The following is a 22001-nucleotide window of genomic DNA, read 5'->3' as shown; positions in this document are numbered from 1 at the left end:
AACCGAAAGGATTAAGGCAAATTATTTTCTACTTTGAACGAGAGTACGTATTATTTGTGTCATTATCTGTCTAAGGAGCAGTAGACAGTTACTGATGATATTTAACCCTTATTACTAAGCTGTCCGGAGGAGATTTTAAACAGCAACATGATATATATATATATATATATATATATATATATATATATATATATATATATATATATACACCAGGGTTGGCAAAAACCATGGTTTTTATTGAAAAAACAAAAAACCAGGTTTTTTGGTTTAAATAATTTACTCTATGCATTTATATTAGATATGGACAGAAATTAGTTTGTTTCGCCTTGGTGTTATTATGCAACAACAAGGTTATGCTGGAAGGGGTCACATAAGCTTAAAGCGGAATCCAAACCGCTTCTCGGCTTCATCCAAGAAAAACTGTCCATTTCGACACGAAACCGGGACTAATTGGTCACAAATGCGATTGCAGACTCACTCACGAAGAACTTCTGATAAAAATACGTCGTACTGATCTTTATATAGGCCTAGTTGTTAATATAATTGTCAAGTCATTTCAGAAGGATAAAAAGATAAACAGTTACACAAGTAAAAACATTATACAATTATATATAAATCGGGAAACTCCCGCCTTAGCCATTGGGAAAATCCTGTTATTACTTCAAGTGTATTTGTATATAAAATTTTAACGTATCATAATCACTACGCTAAAACTGAGGTATTAAATTATAAATTTGGTATGTAGATATCATTCAATAAAATTAAAACAAAGTCAAATCCAATCTGATGTTGGAAGCTTTGTAGGCAGTTGATAAATTTTGCCAATTTCTATCAATATAATTAAGCAACCTTGGCTTTATAAAACAAAGGCATTCAGGCAAGTAGAAATATATAATTTTGTTTCGTTTCGTATGTTTAGGCTTAACATCATTATGAAATACCAAGGTTATCACGGAGAAGACTTTCACTTAAAGGGACACCTCGAATCGCTACTTGGTTTACACTTGAAAGATGGGTTGTAGTTCGACCGAGAATTGAACACGGGACTCCTTGATCAAAAGGTGAAAAGTACATAAACGTAATGCAGATGGTTTCATATGTGGAGACTCACCATGAAGTTCACACGATTTAAAGCATTTTTTGTTCTTTTTTGTTTGGTTTAAACCAGTTGGTTTAAAAAAAAAAAAAAAAAAAAAAAAAAAAAAAAAAAGCTGGTTTAAACCAGCCAACCCTGATATATACACATGAAACTCTTTCTATTTTGCTGTATAGTGCTCTTATACACACACACACAATATCTATATATATATCACGCTCTGATACTACAAGAAAACTGTTCTGTCCATCAAACGGTGAATACAGCTAAAACAGCACCCCAAAAAAGACCACTTTTGCATCATATTAGAGTTATTACTAACACTGAGCATATGTATAAGCATTTAAGCTTCGAGGAAAGTACGGTGAGTGACCATAAAATTTCACACCATTCCTTTCAGATCAGCTATGAATTTTCAGCAGCATTTTGTATAAGCCTAGAAACCAGAGCATTCTTTTGACAATGAGATTTTCTTTTCTTTCTTTCTTTCTTTCTTTTTTTTTTTTTTTTTTTTTTTTCAATTTAATTTTGGTGGATATGCCGTGCATAGTTTGAAGAGAGCAGACCTTAAATGGATGTGAATTATAATGGAAGACTTGATAGAATGAAGGTAGAGAAAAAAATGAACGGAAGAACCCAGGCAAAACCGTAGAAAAGATACTGTTGCAAAATGATATGGTTTCAGACCGAAACCAGAACTGTTTTACTGAACTTAGTAGTAAAATTAGTATCCAGTTCATATAATGAAGCAAGGAATGAATAAACTTTTAAGAAACATTTGAATTTACTTTCAGATTCTAAAACTACGGTAGACTTTCAAAGTATGCGAACTCAGTACTGAAACCAAAAGTAGTACATCTACTCAGGGAAATAAAGCCAGAGATAGAACATGTTCTTCGAACGCTGAATACATATCAAAAACAGTTTTTCGTTATCTCTTAGTTAGTTTTTACTATATAGGAATCAATAATAGAAACCGTAACTTATACTTGTTTTACTACTTTTCTTGGAATCCTGAACCATATCAAAAAGCTGTTTGTCGCTTCCTTTTCCCGTTTTCTCTCTATGGAGATCAATTTGGAACCAGAAGGGGTAGTAGAATCATAGAGAAGAATATGGAATCTCTTCTTGAGGCACTGAATCCATACAAAAATATTACTTATTGCTATACCGTTTTTCACTACAATGGCGTCTGATGAAATGAAATTAAATTTAAGTTTTACGTCCCACGGTTATGTCGGTTAGGCTAAAGGAGACGGTGATAATGAGAAATGAGTGAGATGGTGGAATGAAGAAAGTGGGAGGAAACGGGATAACCCCGAGAAAATCCACGAGCACGGTGTTTGTCTACCACAAAGTCCACACGGCGCGAGCTGCGATCGAACCAGGGACCCCAAGCACCGGAGGTGAACGCTCTACCACTGAGCCACTGCGCCCCCAATAGCGACTGATGTTGAAACTGGAAATCGTAATTTCCACCGCTTTTGGTTTGAACAGGGAAATAAAAATTGAGTTTGAATTTATTTTTGGAATGTTGAATACAACCTTGGAACTGGAAACAGAACCTATTCTCGAAGTGCTGAATCAATTCAAAATAAACGCTTCTCGCTAGCTCTTATTTTTTCTGCTCTGGCACATATCAACCGATAGACGGACATAACCGTTCTATAGGACTTCCCATATTATAATAACATAGTTCCGAAGTCTAGAAACGATCCATTATTTGTTTTCGTCTCCGATTTTTGTATTTAATATCTTAAAAACTACGTATTTTAATCAAAATGGAAAACTGACGTTATACAATATAAACACTAACCTGTTGGAATCCAAAGGCGATACTGCCAAGTAATAAACAAACCCTCCAAAAGTTGGTACTGCAGTTAATACTTTTCTTGACATAAATTCAAATGCCACTAATTTTCTGTCTTGAGCACTAGTCCATACAAGCAGACGGTTACTGCACTGATTCCACTTTCGAGAGCACACTATGTTAAATAAGCCGCGTGAATGAACGGAATGCGCTAAATAACACTGATTTCTGTTGTGTTGATATTTTCCGGTCTGTTTCATTTCTTCTGGTTGTAACAAGTCCCATCCAATAAGTTCACCAAACATTGAGCTGGTAAGCAAAACACCTGGAACTGGCCAACACATTCCTATCCAGCCACGTTTATCATCTGATGGTAATAAAGGAACTTTATGTCCTTTCGACATGGGTCTCGTAGGTAGCTGATATTTTCTCTCAAAACGTGCTTCCCTTGAACCCATTATTCGCCACACATACACAACATTTTCTCTACTGCCAGATGCTAGAAGTAGCTCTCGACCGGCAGATGCACTACCGCTATGATGCAGAATATTATAAGGAACTGGACACCATGCAAGTGCTACAACATCATATTCGTGCCTACTCAGCTTGTGAATTAATGAACCTCCATCTGAAATTTAAAGAAAGTGTGATCATATTCCTTCAACATCATTTATTTTTATTTATTGATATTTCTGAATTTAATTGATTGAACATCATGTCCAAACAGTAAATAAAATGAAATATTTCAGTTTAACGTCCGATGATTATGTCCTTTAGGCTACGAGAGATAGATAATAAAAACAAGTGAATGATGATGGAAGAGTCGGTGGAATGAGAGTGTGGAAGGAAACGGAAGTATCCCAAGAGAACTTGCTTGACTGAGGGAAACCATGCACCAGAGGTAAGCGCTCTAGCACTGAGCCCCCCTGTGTCCCATGGACCAAAACTCTCCAAGTTCTAGTGGTGATAAAAATTGTAATGCAATAATTCACAAATGTTCAATGTAAGTCCCTCTTTGTTATTCTGCATACATCCATTCGGTAATCCAATTCCTCCCAGATTTGTTTCTGCATGTTTTAACCCTTAGAATCCCGGAAAATAATACTGACGAACTGTCAAACATAGTCTTGGGGTCCATTGGACCCCACTGGGAGTCCTAGGGTTAATGAACCATCAAGATCATCGAACTAAACTCCCTGCGAGTTCTCAATATACGGATGTCTCAAAGACATTATGTAGAAACCACCTCTACACCAAGATGTCCGTAAACTGGTAAACTGGACGAGCACATTACTGATGCAGTTGAAATTATTGATGAAAACAGGCTCAAATGCGTCTGCAAGGACATCGAGCATTTGTAAGTTACTATACAACAAATTTTACCACTAAAGCTTGAACTGTTATAGTATTTATATGTAAAATATTATATATATGTATATATAAGGAATTGAAATTATTCAGATAATTTTGAAACTCGCTGTATTTATCCAGTGGAACGTTTCAGTAACTCTTCTATTCCTTGATTTGTCACGGTGTACGGTAGAAAGGAATATTAGTACCAGAATTAAGGTAAATGTAAGAGATTATAAAGACCAGGATCCGGCTATTTCTGGATTGTCAAAGCATTTAATAATGTTCGACCACATTGTTAACAATGTCAAGATTATCCACCAAATAAATTTTTCAACAGAAAGGAATGTGTATGAATATTATTATTATTACGACCCCCCCCCAAAAAAAAGAAAGAAAAAGAAAAAAAGGAAGAAAAAATACATTAAGGAAAGCTCGATGTGAATTGGAACAGTATCACCATTTTACTCAAAAGTTTAAGCTACTATGAAGCATATCACACCTGGCTTTCTGAGAAAGCTGATGCTAAAAGATGCTCTTTTTGGAGCAATTCGACCTGAGGGAAACACGAAATACTACACTGACTAAATTTCACATTCTCTGAGTGTTTACTGGTCAGTGGATGCTCATCGTTGTTCGCTACTTCAGTGCATTTTACACAGTAATTATACTCTTGTTTTCGTATATAGTTTCTCTGCATTTAATTTTGACTATTAAGTACATGAATTCTTGGTGACAGTTTTCTACCTACATTATAACAGAAGGCAACAGAAGAGTTCCTGAAATACTGTATATATATATAAATTAAATGGCGAAGTACAAGAATAATAATATTATAATTATTTTCTAAGATTTTAACTGGATTCCACCAGTGTTACACAAATGTAAAAACTGTTGAGGTTTAACATATGAATAACTACTAATAACTCTCAAAGCGAGAAACTTGATTAAGAAAGGGAAAAGCGCGGTAGGTAACTAGGAAACTGATAAGGAAAGGAACAATCAACGAAAGTAATAGAAACTTCTTTTATTATTATATACACATCGTATCTTCACCGTATTCTATGCGAATCTTCAAGGTTTATTTCATAACTACAAAAGACTTACACTTCCGTTATTACATATACAGGTGCATATTATACCAATGGTAACCGTTCGTTACATTACTATGGAAATTAAGGATGGTCCATTTCCGAATTTTTCTGAATTCCGGAAAGTGAAATTTCCGATTCCAGAAAATTTTGGCCATTCCTAATCGAAACAAACGTTCGAATATTTGTAATTGAAGCAGTTGTTTATATATATATATATATATATATATATACTATTATATTCAAATGTTCACTGTCCAAATAATTACCAGCCAATTATTCAACAATAACAGCAACAGTTGAAATCATAATAGAATAAAAATAACTGCTTTCATCTATATAATAAAAGTAAGTGTAAGTTTCTGTTGGATTGCATCACGCAATAATCACTGAACCAATTAAAATGAAGGTTGGCATGATTACCAACCTTAGCCCTCCCAAGGACAATATAAGACTAATTCTATGAAAATGCATATCCTAAGGGAATAACAGGAGGGAGGGGCAAAATTTATGAAAACTCTTAGTATCTCAGGAGTTCGCCATGTTAGGAAGATGAAACTCGGGACATAAATTCTTCTTTAAAAATAAACTGACCCGTGTATCAGTTTTTGCGCAAATTACCGTTTCAAGAAAGGACAGGGGTCATAATTTATGTCAAAAGTTGAGTGGTAAAATGTGGAAATAATCGAAAACAATCGATATTAAGTGTCCAATCCAAAGTTTTCGTGGTCACTGAGATCAATAGTGACAGGCGTGTTGTGTTTAAAGTCAAAATTTATCGCCCAACGGCAAGAGAGTGAGATGTAAGGGCACTACGGATTTTTATTATTTTACTTTCATTGTAATGAGGGGCAAAGGTATTCAAACACTTTTCACAAATATTTTCTCCCTCTGTGAAGAAGCAGCATTTTAGCTAATTTTTAATAAATGTACTTACACTTGGTAACAGATACAGGCCAAGGATTCGTATCACCATTAATTTAATTCGAAAAGTTTTGTCAAAGTACGAGTAATTCGTTCATTGATTGTAATCCAAATTTTGGACATGAAAGCTCTACACCTAGAAAGTTTTAAGTTTTACGTCCTACGATTATGCCGACTGGGCTAAAGGAGACAGTGATGATGAGAAATGGGTGGAATGAAGAAAGTGGAAGAAAATGAGAAAACCCACTTACACGGTGTTTGTCCACCACAAAGCTCACTTGGCACGAGGTGGGATCGAACCAAGGATCCCATGCACCAGAAGTGACCGCTCTACCAATGAGCCACCGAGGGCCTACACCTAGAATTTCACAGTCGAATGTTAATAGAAGTCGTATATTGTAATTTAAGAACTACTTTTAGTACTAATTACATTTTTTTCAATGATGATAAAACATACCCAAATTTTGTAAAACGTAACATGAGGTACAATAAAGCATTTCCTTTCCCACTGATAATTATTTGGCCAACTGCTGGCGAATTTACCCTATTTGCTGGATGAAAGAATTGTTGAAATCAGAATATGGAAGAACCTACAAACACGATGTCGTCCACTACTAATACACATGGCCAGGAATTGCACAAGGAACCCCCTCTCATCAGAGATGAACCCTCTACCACACGCTCCCATCGTCTCCCCTCTACCTTTTACTTTCGGTTGAAAAAAGAAATGTTCACAGTCCCACGTAAATGTTCCCCATTAAAATATCCAACTAGACTACGTTATTTAGAGACTTGCCATTCTTAAATCTGACAATATAAGCTCAAATCTGGACAAATGGTGTAAGTTATATTTTCTACCGTTTAGATAATATGGAATAGGTATTGTCATCTTTTTAACAATTTATCACGGAAAATACGTTTTGAATGGATACTGGTTGAGTTACATGTTAAAATAGAAACCCTACAGAATTCTATATGATAAATTCACGACTAAGTTCACAATACTATTAAAATTTAAAATTTTAGAAAAATCACGTTACACTTACCTGCTATTCTAATGACGGATAACAATCCCTCTTTACAGCCAACAGCAACAATATCTTCGTGAGGGCAGAACGCTAAGCTTACAACAGAATATCTTACACGAGTTCCACAAATTTTCCCCATATATAACTCTCGTGTTGTATTAGCATACAGATCCCAACACACTAAACAGCCTTGTTCATCGGCTGATACAACTAAGTCCGGCGTTAACCACGACCAGTCCAAACATGTTACTCTTCGATCCTGAAATAAAACAACCTTTTCAAATTTCGCAAGTAATACATATACATAACAAAATATACGGTATGTTCATGATTATCCTACGTCATTCGAAGTAAAATCTTACGTATTTTCTTCCCCTTTTCAAAATATTGTATACCAAACTTTTTTCACTATTTAGTTTTACATCCCACGTTCACGCTCTGAGGTTAAACGAGGTGGTGGTGGTGATGAATATAATGAACAAAATGGTGGGATTAAAAAACAATTCTGAGAAACTGATTTTTCTAACGTAATTGAACGCTACGATTTAAACTAAGTTTCACTACAGTGTTGTTTGAAGCTTTTCCGCAATATTTACATACTACATTTTCCTACTGAATTTTTATATTCTAAAGTAAGAAACAAAAACAAAAAATAATATATCAATAATGATACGAAGACTAGCCCCAAAGCATATACAAGTACAAAAAATAAGTACAAAAAATGGCAGAAAGAAGAAAGAAAAAAAAGGAATGGGATTTGAGCGTTAAACGTAAAATTTACAAATTACAAAAATAATAAATACAGTCGTCTTAACATGATCGGCTAACATGGTACCATCTTATTTATTCTAGTACATATTGTATCTCCATGGAATCTGCAAAATACGAAAAGAACTCGACGAGTTTTACTTTTTCTCCTTTCTTTAATGTACTCTACTTCCTCCAAACTAATCAATAGAAACTGGATGTTTAGGCATTAAAATCCTGGAAAAATGAAAATGAAATGAACTCTTTGAATTTTACGTCCTACGGATATGCCGGCTAGGCTAAAGGAGACTGTGATGATGAGAAACGAATGCAATGGTGTCATGAAGAAAGTGGGAAAAAACGGCAAAATCCCGTGGAAACCCGCTCACATGGTGTTTGTCCACCACGAAGTTCATTTGGCGGGAGCTGGGATTGAACCCGGGACCCCATACACCAGAGGTGAACGCTCTACCACTGAGCCACGGCGGCCCCTTAAAAACCTGGAAAATAGGCACTTAAAATTTAAAAAATAGATACTACAATAGCACTAAAATGTAACTCGAGATAATGAAGATAAATATTTAAATAATACAGAAACATGTCTGTTTGTTAATATCTTCTTTTACTGTATATATAAAAAAGAAGATTGAAACGCATATATATATATATATATATAAGGGTTAGATTTTTAGTAATGGCAAGAATTGTATATCTTGAGAAGTAGACTATTTACAAGGTTCGAAGTTTTACAGGTCCTCGATTTAATCACCAGCATTGTGAATCACGCGTTCCCAGCGATGTGGAAGCCGTTGGCAGTGTCTAATCTCTGGATAGTGCGATCGGTCGCCCAGAGGAAATCATCAACTGTATGGAAGCGTGTCCCACGAAGTGGTTCCTTCATCTTCGGGATGAAGTCGTAGTCGCAGGGACTTAAATCTGGAGAATATGAGGGTGATACAGCACTTCCCAGCCCCAAGGATGCAACAAATCAGTGACCGTACCTTCCATTATCATGCAGAATGATGGGTGGGTTTGTCAAGAAGTGGCGTCGTTTTTGTCTTACAGCTGCTCGCAGATTGTTTTGCAAAAGATTGCAGTAGTACTCTGCACTAACGGTGTATCCTTCGGGACGGTATGGTTTATCATTAGACCATCCCAGACGTATGCAATGATGAGCATAGCTTTCACATTGGTTGGGGTATTTCGAACTGTTGTTTTTCTCGGTGATCCAGGATGACGCCACTCGTTTGATTGCCGTTTCAGCCGTGGTTTATATGCTCTGGCCCAGGTCTCATCAATAGCAATGATCCGCTGTAAGATGGTCTCACCGTCATGTTGATACCGCTCCACGTGTGTTCCAGCGGCATCATATCGCAGCCACACAGTCGAATGCGCTGGTCCTGTATCGTTGGCCAATTGACAAATGGTGGCGTTCCGATCCGCTAGCACCACCGCGTTCACGTTCTGCACATCATCTTCACTTACAGGAGGATGGCCGGAGCGAGGCATGTCTGTGACATTTTGCCGTCCGTCAATAAAGGCTTTGATTCACCTTGCTACTGTACGGTATGGTAATACACTTGCAATACTTCGTAGCACTGTTTTGTATTCCTACCTGTAGCGCATTCAATTTTCAATCAGCTCCTCTGATCTTGCTTTGTAAACATGACTGTATTCCGCGAGCACTCACTCAGCAACTGATTTCTAACTGCTGGCGCTGCGCGCTCATGTAGGGGAGGGAAGGCGAGTTCATGTGCTCTGACGGAAGGTCGGCATCTAACCTACCGCTAGTATGAATTATAATGGATTGCTTTGTTCCCGAGTATATGTATAGCAGTGTTGCCATTACTAAAAATGCAATCCTTGTATATATAATGTAATGTACCATGAGTTTGTGTTTACAAACACCTAATATATAGGCGTGTGTTATTTATATAAATTATATATTTTCCCAATAAAGGCTTATTTTGAAGAATATACATAGAATAGGCAACATTAAGTACTAAAGCAATTATTTAAGCAGAAAGGTAAGAAATAGGTAAAATAAAATTGGGTTAAATCAAAACTATAAACTCCATATAAACTTTAAAACGTCTGATCATATCTTTAATATTAAAAAATAGGCATTTTGCCTAACAACCGGTCTTTACTAATCAATAAAAATAGGGTTCCGTTAAAATAAAAAATAAATTAACACGTAGTACGAAGTATTTCAATCTGCAAGTCCTAAGTTAATGGAATAATTCTCCTGCTTCATTCTTGATATACACTGTAACATATCCAAGATTACAAGATTTCAAAAAATTTACGGGCACAATTTGGAATACTACATTTACTGCTCTATAGATGAAGTTCACGACTGATTCATTCGCATGTTCATACGATTTTAAAAGTTAAATTTAATGATGTTTAAATCTGATTGTTTGAACTCGAAGCAATATCTTAATGGAATATGAAGTTGGATACATATATACAAATCAGGCTATTTCTAACAAGTAACACATACTTCTCGCTGTTTTCACTACTCACCTCATGGGCGTTACTGGCAAGCACTGGGCTTCTTTCCTTTACATTCCAAATAATGACTCTACCATCATCCGATCCTGATGCTATACACTGTGTATATTTTGCTTCTTTTAGATCTCGTGAAAAGGCTAACGTGGTTATCCTATCTTTATGAATCTTCGGAAAGAGATAGAATGTAGGACTAATGTACGAATCTTCTGCATACTGTATTGGTTCAACTAAAACAATAATTTGAGACGCAGCATAAGCCGTTGTTCCATCTTCAGAAGATGCCAATGCAGAACTCAAATACCAATTAGGAGATGGTGGAAATGTCTGTTCCTTCATTTCTTCCAACTAACAGTCTACAACCTGGAAAGAATAAGGATATAAGAAAATATTCATCTCACTATTCTCGAATCTTGTTGTGTTTCCTGACGTCTTTCCGATTAGTAAAGTTGCTGCTTTCCTCTAAGAGAAACTGCAAAAGGGTTAAGATCTGGTGGATTTCTGAAGGGTAAACTATATATATTCTCTGGCAAGTATATTTTATTAAATGTAACTAGATAGTATATGTTCCTTTTCTGTTTCTATTTTAGGGTCAGTCCATGTCAATTCATCCAGGTTATCCCGGCGGGAGCTCATGTGGTTCGGATTCCACGTTAATCAGTAGGTCCACGTCTCATATAGCCTCGCTGCTGAAAGGGGCGCTAAACTAAAATCAACTCAACTCAACTCATCCAGGTCATGAAACCCATAGTCTCAGAATGGCATGAAGATTTTTATGTTTACTCTACTTGCCATCCTTATTGATAACACCAAATTTTAATTTGATATCTTATATACTTTTTTAGTTAATTTTTTTTAGTTTGATAAAATATACGTTTTTGTTGTTGCTGAGGGTTAAAGAAATTACGACATTGATATACTAAAAAGATCATAACATTGTTAATTCTCATCATATCACAATGATTTTTTCACTAAATTGATCACAAAAAGATACAGAATAAGGTAAAAATACATTCAACTACTTGTACTTGAATTATTTTAAATATTACAAAATTCTTAGTGGTAAAAGAAATGCACTTAAATATTAGCTCAAACCTGGTATTACGATTTTTTAAAAGAAAAAAACATAAAATTAAAATACAGTAAAAACTTAAAGGCACTACATAAACTAAAGTATTTTATATGTATTTATAAGCCTAAAGGCATGAGCTAATGTGTTCTGAAAGAAAAACTGTGGGTTTTTAACTGCAAAAATTTTTAAACCATTTATCTTTAAAGTACGGCCCAGTTATTTCAAGAAAATCGTAGACTTTCACGTTGGCAGCCCTAGCGTTGTCCCTAATTGTCACAGGGACATGAACTATATCTCGTTACAAAGCTTATGGAACACAGGTTCCAACAAGGTAACTTCTGTGCCCCCTTGTTTCCAACCCACAGAAGAAGAAAAAGAAAATGGCTCTTTTCAAAAAAAAATATTTTGTTGGACTCTGGCAACACTGTTCATTGTCATACGCAGGAAAAAAATTCTCGCATACACACCAGACATTGGGTGGAATCATATAAAAAATAAAGGGCCTAGGTGCAATAGCTTGCGAGATAAAAATTCGAAACCTCGTATATATTATGGCCAACCTGTATAAATTTTACGAAGGAACTGTGGTCTACCCTCAGGTTGGCAACAGTGGTGACTTCCCTAATTATCACAGAGACGCGAATTATACCTCCTTGCAAAGCTTACGGAACACAAGTTCCAACGAGGTAACTTTTGTGCTCCCCGGTTCCCAACTCACTAAAGAAAAAGAAAATAGCTATTCACTATGAGTTTAATGAATTATACATATTCATCACATACAACAGATTGAATATAATCAGTGAACGAAAAAAGAATTTACCAAATCTTCTTAAAGTCCTGAAGTGGTTCATTTACTATTTACACCATAGAGGTCCTGAAGTGGAATTACAGAAAATGTTTAAATAAAACACTAACAACATTTTATTTCTGGGCTTGCATTTGTTTCAACATCTTGTTGCACTGAAGATTGATTGAACCTATTTCCTTTTCGGAAAAATAATACATTCTTCCGGATGCTTTTGTGACTGGGGGGGGGGGGGGGGGACACATGAAATTATGTTACTCATAGGAATCCAGCAAACATCTTCTTTTGGGGGCCAGTGAAAAGATGAAGCAGGTCCATGGGGATGCATAAACGTCACCTTCATGTTTTGACAAAACTAGTCCAAAATACCACCGGTCATCATAAAGGCATGCAATGTAATTGTGCACACCCACATCAGGCATTTTCACCGGGTCCATTTAGTTGTAGTGCGACATCTTCAAATTCGAATTTTAAGTAGCTCAGAGTTTTGTCCAATTTTTGTCCATTTTTGTCCACCCAAGAAAAAATTTTGTACCATTAAAATAAACGAGGGAGGGCCATTTCAAAATTTGGCCGAACCATTTAGCTGTAGTGCGACATCTTCAATTTCGAATTTTAAGTAGCTCAGAATTTTGTCCAATTTTTGTCCACCCAAGAAAAAATTTTGTACCATTAAAAAAAACGAGGGAGGGCCACTTCAAAATTTTGGGCACTTCGATCACCTGTAGTGCGACATCTTCAAATTCGAATTTTAAGTAGCTCAGAATTTTGTCCAATTTTTGTCCACGCAAGAAAAAATTTTGTACCATTAAAATAAACGAGCGAGGGCCATTTCAAACTTGGAACACTTCGATCACCTGTAGTGCGACACCTTCGAATTCGAATTTTTACTAACTTAGAATTTTGTCCAATTTTTGTCTCTAGTGCCGTTTCAAAATTTTTCCACTTACATCATTTGTATTGATAAAGTTCAAATTCTAATTTTAATTATTCAAAATTTAGTCTAGCTTTTCTTCATTTTTGTAACACCATGAAAAAGTTCTGTACCATTCAATTTAACAATGGAGGGCAATTACAAATAGTGGCCAGTTCGATCACTTGTAGTGCGATATCTTTTTTTTTTTTTTTTTCGAATTTTGACTAACTGACAAGTGAGAACTAAGTGCATTTCTTTTACCACAAAGAACTTTGTACCATTCAAATAAACGACGGACGGTCATTTCAAGATTTGGCCAATTCGATGTCTTGTAGTGCGACAATATTTAAATCCTAATTTTAATTACCTCATAATTTTGTCCGATGCGTGTACGTTGTAGAACCAAAAATAATTTTGTAATATTTAAAAGAACGAATTAGGGACATTTTTAAATTTTAGCCACATGGATTATTTGTAGTGCAACATCTTTAAATTAAGGCTTTTAACAAGCTTACAATTTTGTCTAAATTTTGTACTTTCTTCTATCACCAGTAAAAGATTTTCCACAATTTAGATAAACATCAAGGGGTCATTTCAAAGTTTGGTCTATTCGAACACCTGTAGTGTGACATCTTCATAGTGATGTCAACCTGTTCGGCTCGGCAGGAGCCATCTCGGTTGCGATAAGCCATCGGCTCAGCTCAGGCGACCCATCGGTTCGACTCAGGTTAGCCACAGCTTGGGTCGGTTCGGCTCACGTGAGCCATGAGCTCGGTTTTATAGGGCGGAATTGAGTCATCAGCTCGAACCGGCTCAGTTGCGACGAGCCACCGGCTCAGTTCGGCTCGGCTCAGGTGAGCCATCATCTCCCTTTTTCTCGGCTCGGCTCTGCTCATGTGAGACATCGGCTCGGACCGGCTCGGTTTTGAGATCTGTTGGCTCGGCTCAATTCTCGGTTCGGCTCGGTAGTGACTTAGCCGTGAGCCGAGCCGCTCTAGCCGTTGACAACACTATCATATTCGAATGTTTTGTAGCTCAGAACTTAGTGAATTTTTACTATCAACAAAACTTTTGTAAAATTCAAATAAACGTGGAAGAATCATTTCAAATTTGGCCAATTAGATCACCTGTAGTGTGACCATCTTCAAATTCTGAATTCAAAATGCCGAATTACCATTAACTTGGAATGCAACCAATTCGTATTAAAGAATTAAGAACAACAGCGTCGTCTACGAGTTTTGCACCCTCCGAAAATGTCGTCATTTCATTTTGTACCCTCGCCGTTAATGAGAAATTCCGAATTACCATTAACTTGGAACACCACCAGCGTCTTCTACGAGTTTTGCACCCTCCGAAAATGTCGTCATTTCATTTTGTACCCTCGCCGTTAATGAGAAATTCCGAATTACCATTAACTTGGAACGCCACTATTTTATACTGAAGAATTAAGAACACCAGCGTCTTCTACGAGTTTTGCACCCTCAGAAAATGTCGCTATTTCATTTTGTACCCTCGCCGTTAATGAGAAATTCCGAATTTCTATTAACTTGGAACGCCACTATTTTATACTGAAGAATTAAGAACATCAGCGTCTTCTACGAGTTTTGCACCCTCAGAAAATGTCGCTATTTTATTTTGTACCCTCACTGCTAATGATAAATTCCTAATTTTAAATGCCGAATTACTATTAACTTGGAACACCAATATTTTGTACTGAAGAATTAAGGACACCAGCGTCTTCTACGAGTTTTGCACCCTCCGAAAATGTTGATATTTCATTATGTACCCTCGCTGTTAATGAGAAATTCCTAATTCAAAATGCCGAATTTCCATTAGCTTGGAACGCCACCAATTCGTATTGAAGAACCAAGAATACCAGCGTTTTCTACAAGTTTTGCACGCACAGAAAATGTCGATATTTCATTTTGTAACCTCACAGTTAATGAGAAATTCCAAACTCAAAATGCCGAAATAACATTAACCTGGAAAGCCAACAACACGTTTCGAAGAAATAACAACATTAGAGTCTTCTGCCGTTTTAGCATTTTCAGAAAATGTGGATAATGAGAAATTTAAAGTTCAAAATGCCGAATAATCATTAATTTGGAATGCCACCAATTCGTATTGCAGAACTAAGAACACTTCTACGTCTTCTACGAGTTTTATATTCTCTGAAACTGTCGATATTTCATTTTGTACCCTTACAGTTATTGAGAAATTTTCTATTTAAAGTGCCTAATTATCATTAACTTGAAACAGCACGAACTCATTTTGAAGAAATAAGATAAGCGTTTCCTATGAGTCCTGCTCCGTCAGAAAATGCCGATAATTCGTTTTGTGTCTTGTCAGTTAACGAGGAATTCAAATTCAACATGTCACAAATCACATTTTGTCTACAGTAAAACAACATATTTTAGTAAAAGGATAGTTTAGTAATGAATAATTAATTAAATTGTACTAATACGTAGATATTACGTTACAAGATATTCAATTAATTGCGTTAAAATATGACTAAGTATACTCATAAAGTACATTATTTTATTATTAGCATAGGTAAAAGTGGATCTGAAAAGGAAGAGGACACATGAGGTCTCGTTGTTCCCTGTGCCTATCTTTGTCAATTGTATTTTTTTTAGGAAGTAGAGAATGCCATAGATATTGTCATTAACTTTTAACGCCATAGATAGTTTTTGGAAGCGGGGTAACGGCGTCCACTTGCGTTCCCCTTCACTTTTACACCCAATTGTTTGCTCGAAGTTATTTCGATGGGCAAAACTCGTAGAATAAGCTGGTGTTCTTAATTCTTCAAAATGAGTTGGTGGCGTTCCAAGTTAATGGTAATTCGGCATTTTGAATTTTGAATTTCTCATTAACTGTGAGAGTACAAAATAAATTATCGACACTTTCTAAGGGTGCAAAACTTGTAGAAGACGCTGGTGTTTTTAATTCTTCAGTACAAATTAATGGCGTTCCAAAATAATGGTAATTCGGCATTTTGAATACGGAATTTCTCATTAACTATCGGGGTACAAAACGAAATATCGACATTTTCTGAGGGTGAAAACTCGTAGAGGACGCTGTTGTTCTTAATTCTTTAATACGAATTGGTAGTATTCCAAGTTAATTGTAATTCGGCATTTTGAATTCGGAATTTCTCATTAACTGTCAGATACAAAACTACATATCGACATTTTTTGCGGGTGCAAAACTCGTAGAAGACATCGGTGTGCTTCAATACAAATTGGTGGCTTTCCAAGTTAATGGTAATTCGGCATTTTAAATTTTAATTTTCTCATTTACTGGGAGGGTTCAAAATGAAATATAGACATCTTCGGAGGGTGCAAAACTCGTGGAAGACGCTGGTGTTCTTAATTCTTCAGTAAGAAATAGTGGCGTTCCAAGTTAGTGGTAATTCGACATTTTGAATTCGGAATTTCTCATTAACTGTGAGGGTACAAAATGAAATATCGACATTTTCTCCAAGTGCAAAACTCGCAGAAGACGCTGGTGTTCTTAATTCTTTGAAACGAGCTGGTGGCGTTCTAAGTTAATGGTAATTCGGAATTTCTCATTAACTGTAAGGGTATAAATGAAATATTGGTATTATCTGAGGGTGTAAAACTCGTAGAAAACGCTGATGTTCTTAATTCTTTAATACAAATTGGTGGCGTTCCAAGTTAATGGTAATTCGACGTTTTGTTTTTAGATTTCTCATTAACTGTGAGGGTACAAAATGAAATATCGACATTTAGTGAGGGTGCAAAACTCGTAGATGACACTGATACTGTTAATTCTTCAAAACGAGTTGGTCAAGTGCCCCAAATTTTGAAATGGCCCTCCCTCGTTTATTTTAATGATACAAAATTGTTCTTGGGTGGACAAAATTCTGCGCTAGTTAAAATTAGAATTCGAAGATGTCGCACTACAGGTGATCGAAGTGCCCCAAATTTTGAAATGCCCCCCCCCCCTTCATTTATTTTAATGGTACAAAATTTTTTCTTGGGTGGACAAAAATTGGACAAAATTCTAAGCTAGTTAAAATTCGAATTTGAAGATGTCGCACTACAGCTAAATGGTTCGGCCAAATTTTGAAATGGCCCTCCCTCGTTTATTTTAATGGTACAAAATTTTTTCTTGGGTGGACAAAAATTGGACAAAATTCTGAGCTAGTTAAAATTCGAATTTGAAGATTAGAAAGGCAGAAAAGCTTAACAGATGATGGTGTTTAACAGCAAAGAAACACCATATCTTGATCCCACATATCCCAAACGCATAAGTGTCACAAGATTATTGCTCCAAGATTTTTTTTTTTAAACGTCCTTTCATCTGCATATTCTCCAGAGGCATTTATAGAGATAAACACTCTTTCATTTAGAAAAATGTCTTTCCCAACAGAGTATATTTTCCCAGTTCCTTTTCATTCACAGATCCTACATTCCTATAAGTGTCAAGCGTTAAGATTCTAAGGGCCTCACGTATAATGATAATACGGTACTTCTATTTAGGTCTATTTATTTTTGAAGAGAAAATAAGTCTCCTAAGGCCCCAAAACCCGTTCTACTAATGACTTTCAAGTGTTATTTTCAACTTCCACCATTATTCTTATTTACTTATGCTTCAACAAAGGAGTTTTTTGTTTTCGTAACCAAGATTTTAAGCATTTCTTTTAAAGGTTTAACATTCCACGTGTGTTTCGAGACTAAAGGAGATGGTGATAATGACGCGGATGCTAATGATGGAATGAAGAAAGTCAAGATATGGGAGAACACCGAAAAAAAATGCACTTGGTGTTTGTCCACTAACAAGCTCACTTGGGGGGAGCTGGGCTCAAACCAGGGACGAAACGCAAGGCCTAATTTTAATAGGTAGTGTTATATATAGAATATGTGTTTGGTGAGGTTTATTATTGTTGCAAAAATGAACTTAAAATTAAACGAGTTTCTAAGAAGTCTAATCACTGAATGAATTGTCTACAATAAAATACTGCACACCCTGAAACGCAAAAGCAAGATAGCGAGCGAAGGCAGACAAATATCACACAAAGTGTTGGCCTCGGAGTATGCTGGGCAGACACCATATGAAGCAAGTGAAACTCACGGTAGAGTATGTGTTACTCTATTGTACTTACAAAGCCTAATTCATGTAAATTTCCTATGGTTAGTTACGCTCGTTTTCATCTTAAAAATTAAGTAAGTATAAATTAAGGTAACACTTTTATTTACTTTCGAACCTGTATTTTATGTTTACAAGCGGAGCGTTACTAGTATGAAATCATGACAAGTGTTATCGAAACTCATAGGAAAAGTTCTAGAACACAGATCTTCTCCCCCTATTGGTCAGTAGCTGGGTTGGTTTCTTCCTGTTCCAAAGCTTAATATTTAATCCACATAATACTGTCGAGAGAGCGTTAGCGAGTGAAGGCGGGTTAGAGCCCCACAACGCACGTGGTTTTTGTCTTTATTACGGTACACCTAACTGGGACGGGGAACCTGTGTTCTAGAACTCTGCCAAACTCAAATCATTCCAAAACTTATATCTTTTCACTACCCTCGCTTGCGCATACACCCACTATCCATGACGCACCTGCTCCCTTCGGCCGCAACCCCGTGCTTGCCCACCAGCTTCGCCCTTAGATAATATTCGTGTTTTTAGTGGCCATTTAGCACCGGTTGGTTTGCGTTTTGTACTGTAATTTTTATGCCACACACCCGAAAGCCGTGTTTATACGCATATTGTAAAAGAATTGCAAATTTTGAGCAATTACTTTTGGTAGATCCCTTGAATTTTATCTGTCTCGACAGGGGATAATAAGGATATTAGAGAAAGAATAATAACTTTCCAATATTTTTTCTAGTGGAGCGCCAAAAGTAAAGCAGTACAAAACAAATCATGATATTAGAAAATGAAAAACACGTCTCCTATCACTGACGCTCCTGGTTCATTAAAGATCCCTCTTCCACCAATCTGCACTCTACGGGTTTGGTGAGTATTGATGACAATATTGCACACGTTCAGCCACCGTACCATACGAGTGACGGCTTGTGTATAGCCCGCTCCCCCCAGTTCTTTGTCACCGGAACTGGAAGTCACTACTACTACTACTGCTACTGCTGCTGCTACTACTACTACTACTACTACTACTACTACTTATATCGAGAACAGAACCCAACCAACCCCTGCGGGGCTTCTAACCCGTTCCTACTACTACTACTACTACTACTACTACTATTGCTACTAACTACCACTACTACTACTACTACTATTGCTACTAACTACTACTACTACTACTACTTATACTAAAGCTTCCTTACCGCAAGATTTACATCTTAAATCTTTATAACATGCGATTCCGATTCATTATGAACTAGTATGAATCGTTAGAATCACTATGATTCATTAAAAATCACTGTGGGGAGCGGGCTATACTCAATCCCGAGTGACTTCAAAGTGCTACGACTCTGATTAAATTTTTGCCGCCGGCTCCTCAATTTTCAACAATTTTCCGTAATGTTACTGCCTAAATGACGTTTTATCAAACCAACGAGCAAATCCTGAATCCAACATACAGTATACATTTCACCGATAAAATGTACCGAAATAGCTATTACCAAATTATACAAATACACTTACTAACAAATTTATTTCACATTCCTCCTTTTAAAACTTAAAATAACAAGCGACACTCCAATAAAATTAAATTTTCTGATAATTTTATCTACTTATCTTTCATACCTCGCACGCTTGGCTTAAGGTGTTCACTGTTAGTCAACAATTGGTCGCTTTTTACAATTCCTCTCAGAATCTGACTGTGTTTACTGTTATTGAAGACTATAATTGGAATATTACTCTTCCTCTTCTTCTTCACCAATTTAGTGCATCATGTCAAGAAACACCATTGGGCAGTAGTAGAATAAATTAATGGAAGCTTCATACATAGTAAAATATCAAAAGTATAAGATGGTAAGTTTTATCACTTCCGACTACTTGACAGGAATTCATACGGGGTCTATGTCAACGAAATTTGAAGCTTGGTATGGAGTGAATACTCAGGTCCTTATTTTCAATCGGAGTGAATACTGAGGCCATCACTTCCATTCAATCTTCGGCCCTTTTCGGTTATGATTTGTGTCAACACATTGGTGAAAATGCTTGTGTTCCGTAAGATTTGCGATGCGTTAAACTTTGAAATTCATGCAATAACTTACAGTTTCAAGCAATAATAATTCATGATATATATATACAATAATTTTATCAGTAATTTCATTCTTACTAGCTTGAAAAGTGTTTCTAAAGGAAGGAATTACACTGTTTATAAATACACCAATGTGAATTATTGGCACATTTGGAAACACTTTTCGGCAACACAAAGCAAAGTTTCGGTTTTTGTCTGCTATAATCAACATAACATTCCTAGCTGTTGCCCCACACTCACTATCCATGACGAAGCTAGATGGGCTTCGTCCTTCAATTCTTAAAGACCTTTTTCTTGTCAAATACTGGAATCGCAGGAAAAACTCCTAAAATCCTTATGTGATCTATTTAATTTAATCATTTTTGGAAAAGCACCAATGGAATTTCGCCCACTTTTCTTCGGTGACAAACTTACAGCGCTAAGAAAAAAGGATGGTGGTATTCGGCCCATAGCGGTTGGGAATGTTTGGCGCAGAATATCGGCCAAAATTGTATGCTTTAGAATACGTGAGCCAGTTAAGAACTTTTTATCCCCCCATCAGCTTGGTTTTGTGTTCCTAATGGTGCCGAGGCAGCTGGTCACGCAGCCCGAGTTTATTTCTCTTCTACTCACAGTGCTACTAAGGCGATTGTAAAATTGGACTTTCGTAACGCATTTAATGAGTTTCGCCGGGATAATATGCTTGCCGTAGTGTTGAATAATTTTCCTTCAATTTATCCATATGTTTATCATTTTTGTCCTCAACCAAGTGATCTGTTTTTCAACGGAAACACTTGGTACTTAGACGATGGAACAATTGGTGGTGAACCCCGGGATAGTTCTTTCATCTTTAATATAAATAAATAAGAAGGCATCCCTTCTTGGCTTGCTTCTTAACTTTTCTAAATGCGAGTTGAGTTGTCTTGGAACAGATAAAACCGCATTCGACGAAATCTTTAGAATATTTAATGAGGGTGTACCAGGCATACGCCCTCTAACAATTCAGAATGCTTATCTTCTAGGTGCTGCTCTCACGTCGGAAGCACTCACTAACGTGCTATTGAATAAAATATTTACTTTAAAATTGTTCTTGTCTCGACTTCCCTCAATTTCAGCCCATTCAGCCTTTTTCCTTTTACGAACATCTTTATCAATCCTTCGCTTAACCTATTATTTACGATGCTTTCCATCTTTGCATGAGAATTCTTTGCTGGAAAAATATGATACTGTCCTGAAAACTGGCCTTGAATCAATTCTGAACTGCTCCTTAAATGACGATTCTTGGACACAAGCATGTTTACCTGTTGGCTTGGGTGGTCTTGGTATTCGACGAGCTGTGGATATGGCGATTCCTTCATTCTTAGCGTCATACCACGGATCTCTGCGTTTAATCGAAGCTCTCCTTCCACAGGGTTATTGTTTGGACCCAGATGGTTCAGTTCAAGAAGGCTCTAATAAGTGGGCAAACTTAGCAGAT

General features: G+C 36.5%; 1 protein-coding gene across 3 annotated transcripts in view; it reads right to left on the bottom strand.

The window, feature by feature from the left end:
• Window positions 1-20223, bottom strand: part of rig (gem nuclear organelle associated protein rigor mortis) — an 88199-nt gene extending 67976 nt beyond the window's left edge. For 2 of the 3 annotated variants that reach the window (XM_081751897.1, XM_081751899.1), the window contains exons 1-4: window positions 19984-20110; window positions 10576-10923; window positions 7318-7558; window positions 2913-3534 (exon numbers count right to left, since the gene is read on the bottom strand). In XM_081751897.1, coding sequence (XP_081608023.1) covers window positions 2913-3534; window positions 7318-7558; window positions 10576-10899 — 1187 coding nt within the window. In that variant the 5' untranslated portion in view covers window positions 10900-10923; window positions 19984-20110. Of the gene's footprint in view, window positions 1-2912; window positions 3535-7317; window positions 7559-10575; window positions 10924-19983 lie in introns of all 3 variants that reach the window. The other variant, XM_081751898.1, reaches the window with a different exon arrangement.
• Window positions 20224-22001: the final 1778 nt, after the last annotated feature.

Source organism: Thermobia domestica, chromosome 3 (genome assembly GCF_964235325.1).
Source record: "Thermobia domestica chromosome 3, izTheDome1.hap1.1, whole genome shotgun sequence".
NCBI classification, from domain to species: domain Eukaryota; kingdom Metazoa; phylum Arthropoda; class Insecta; order Zygentoma; family Lepismatidae; genus Thermobia; species Thermobia domestica.
This window is presented reverse-complemented; position numbering and strand designations above follow the sequence as displayed.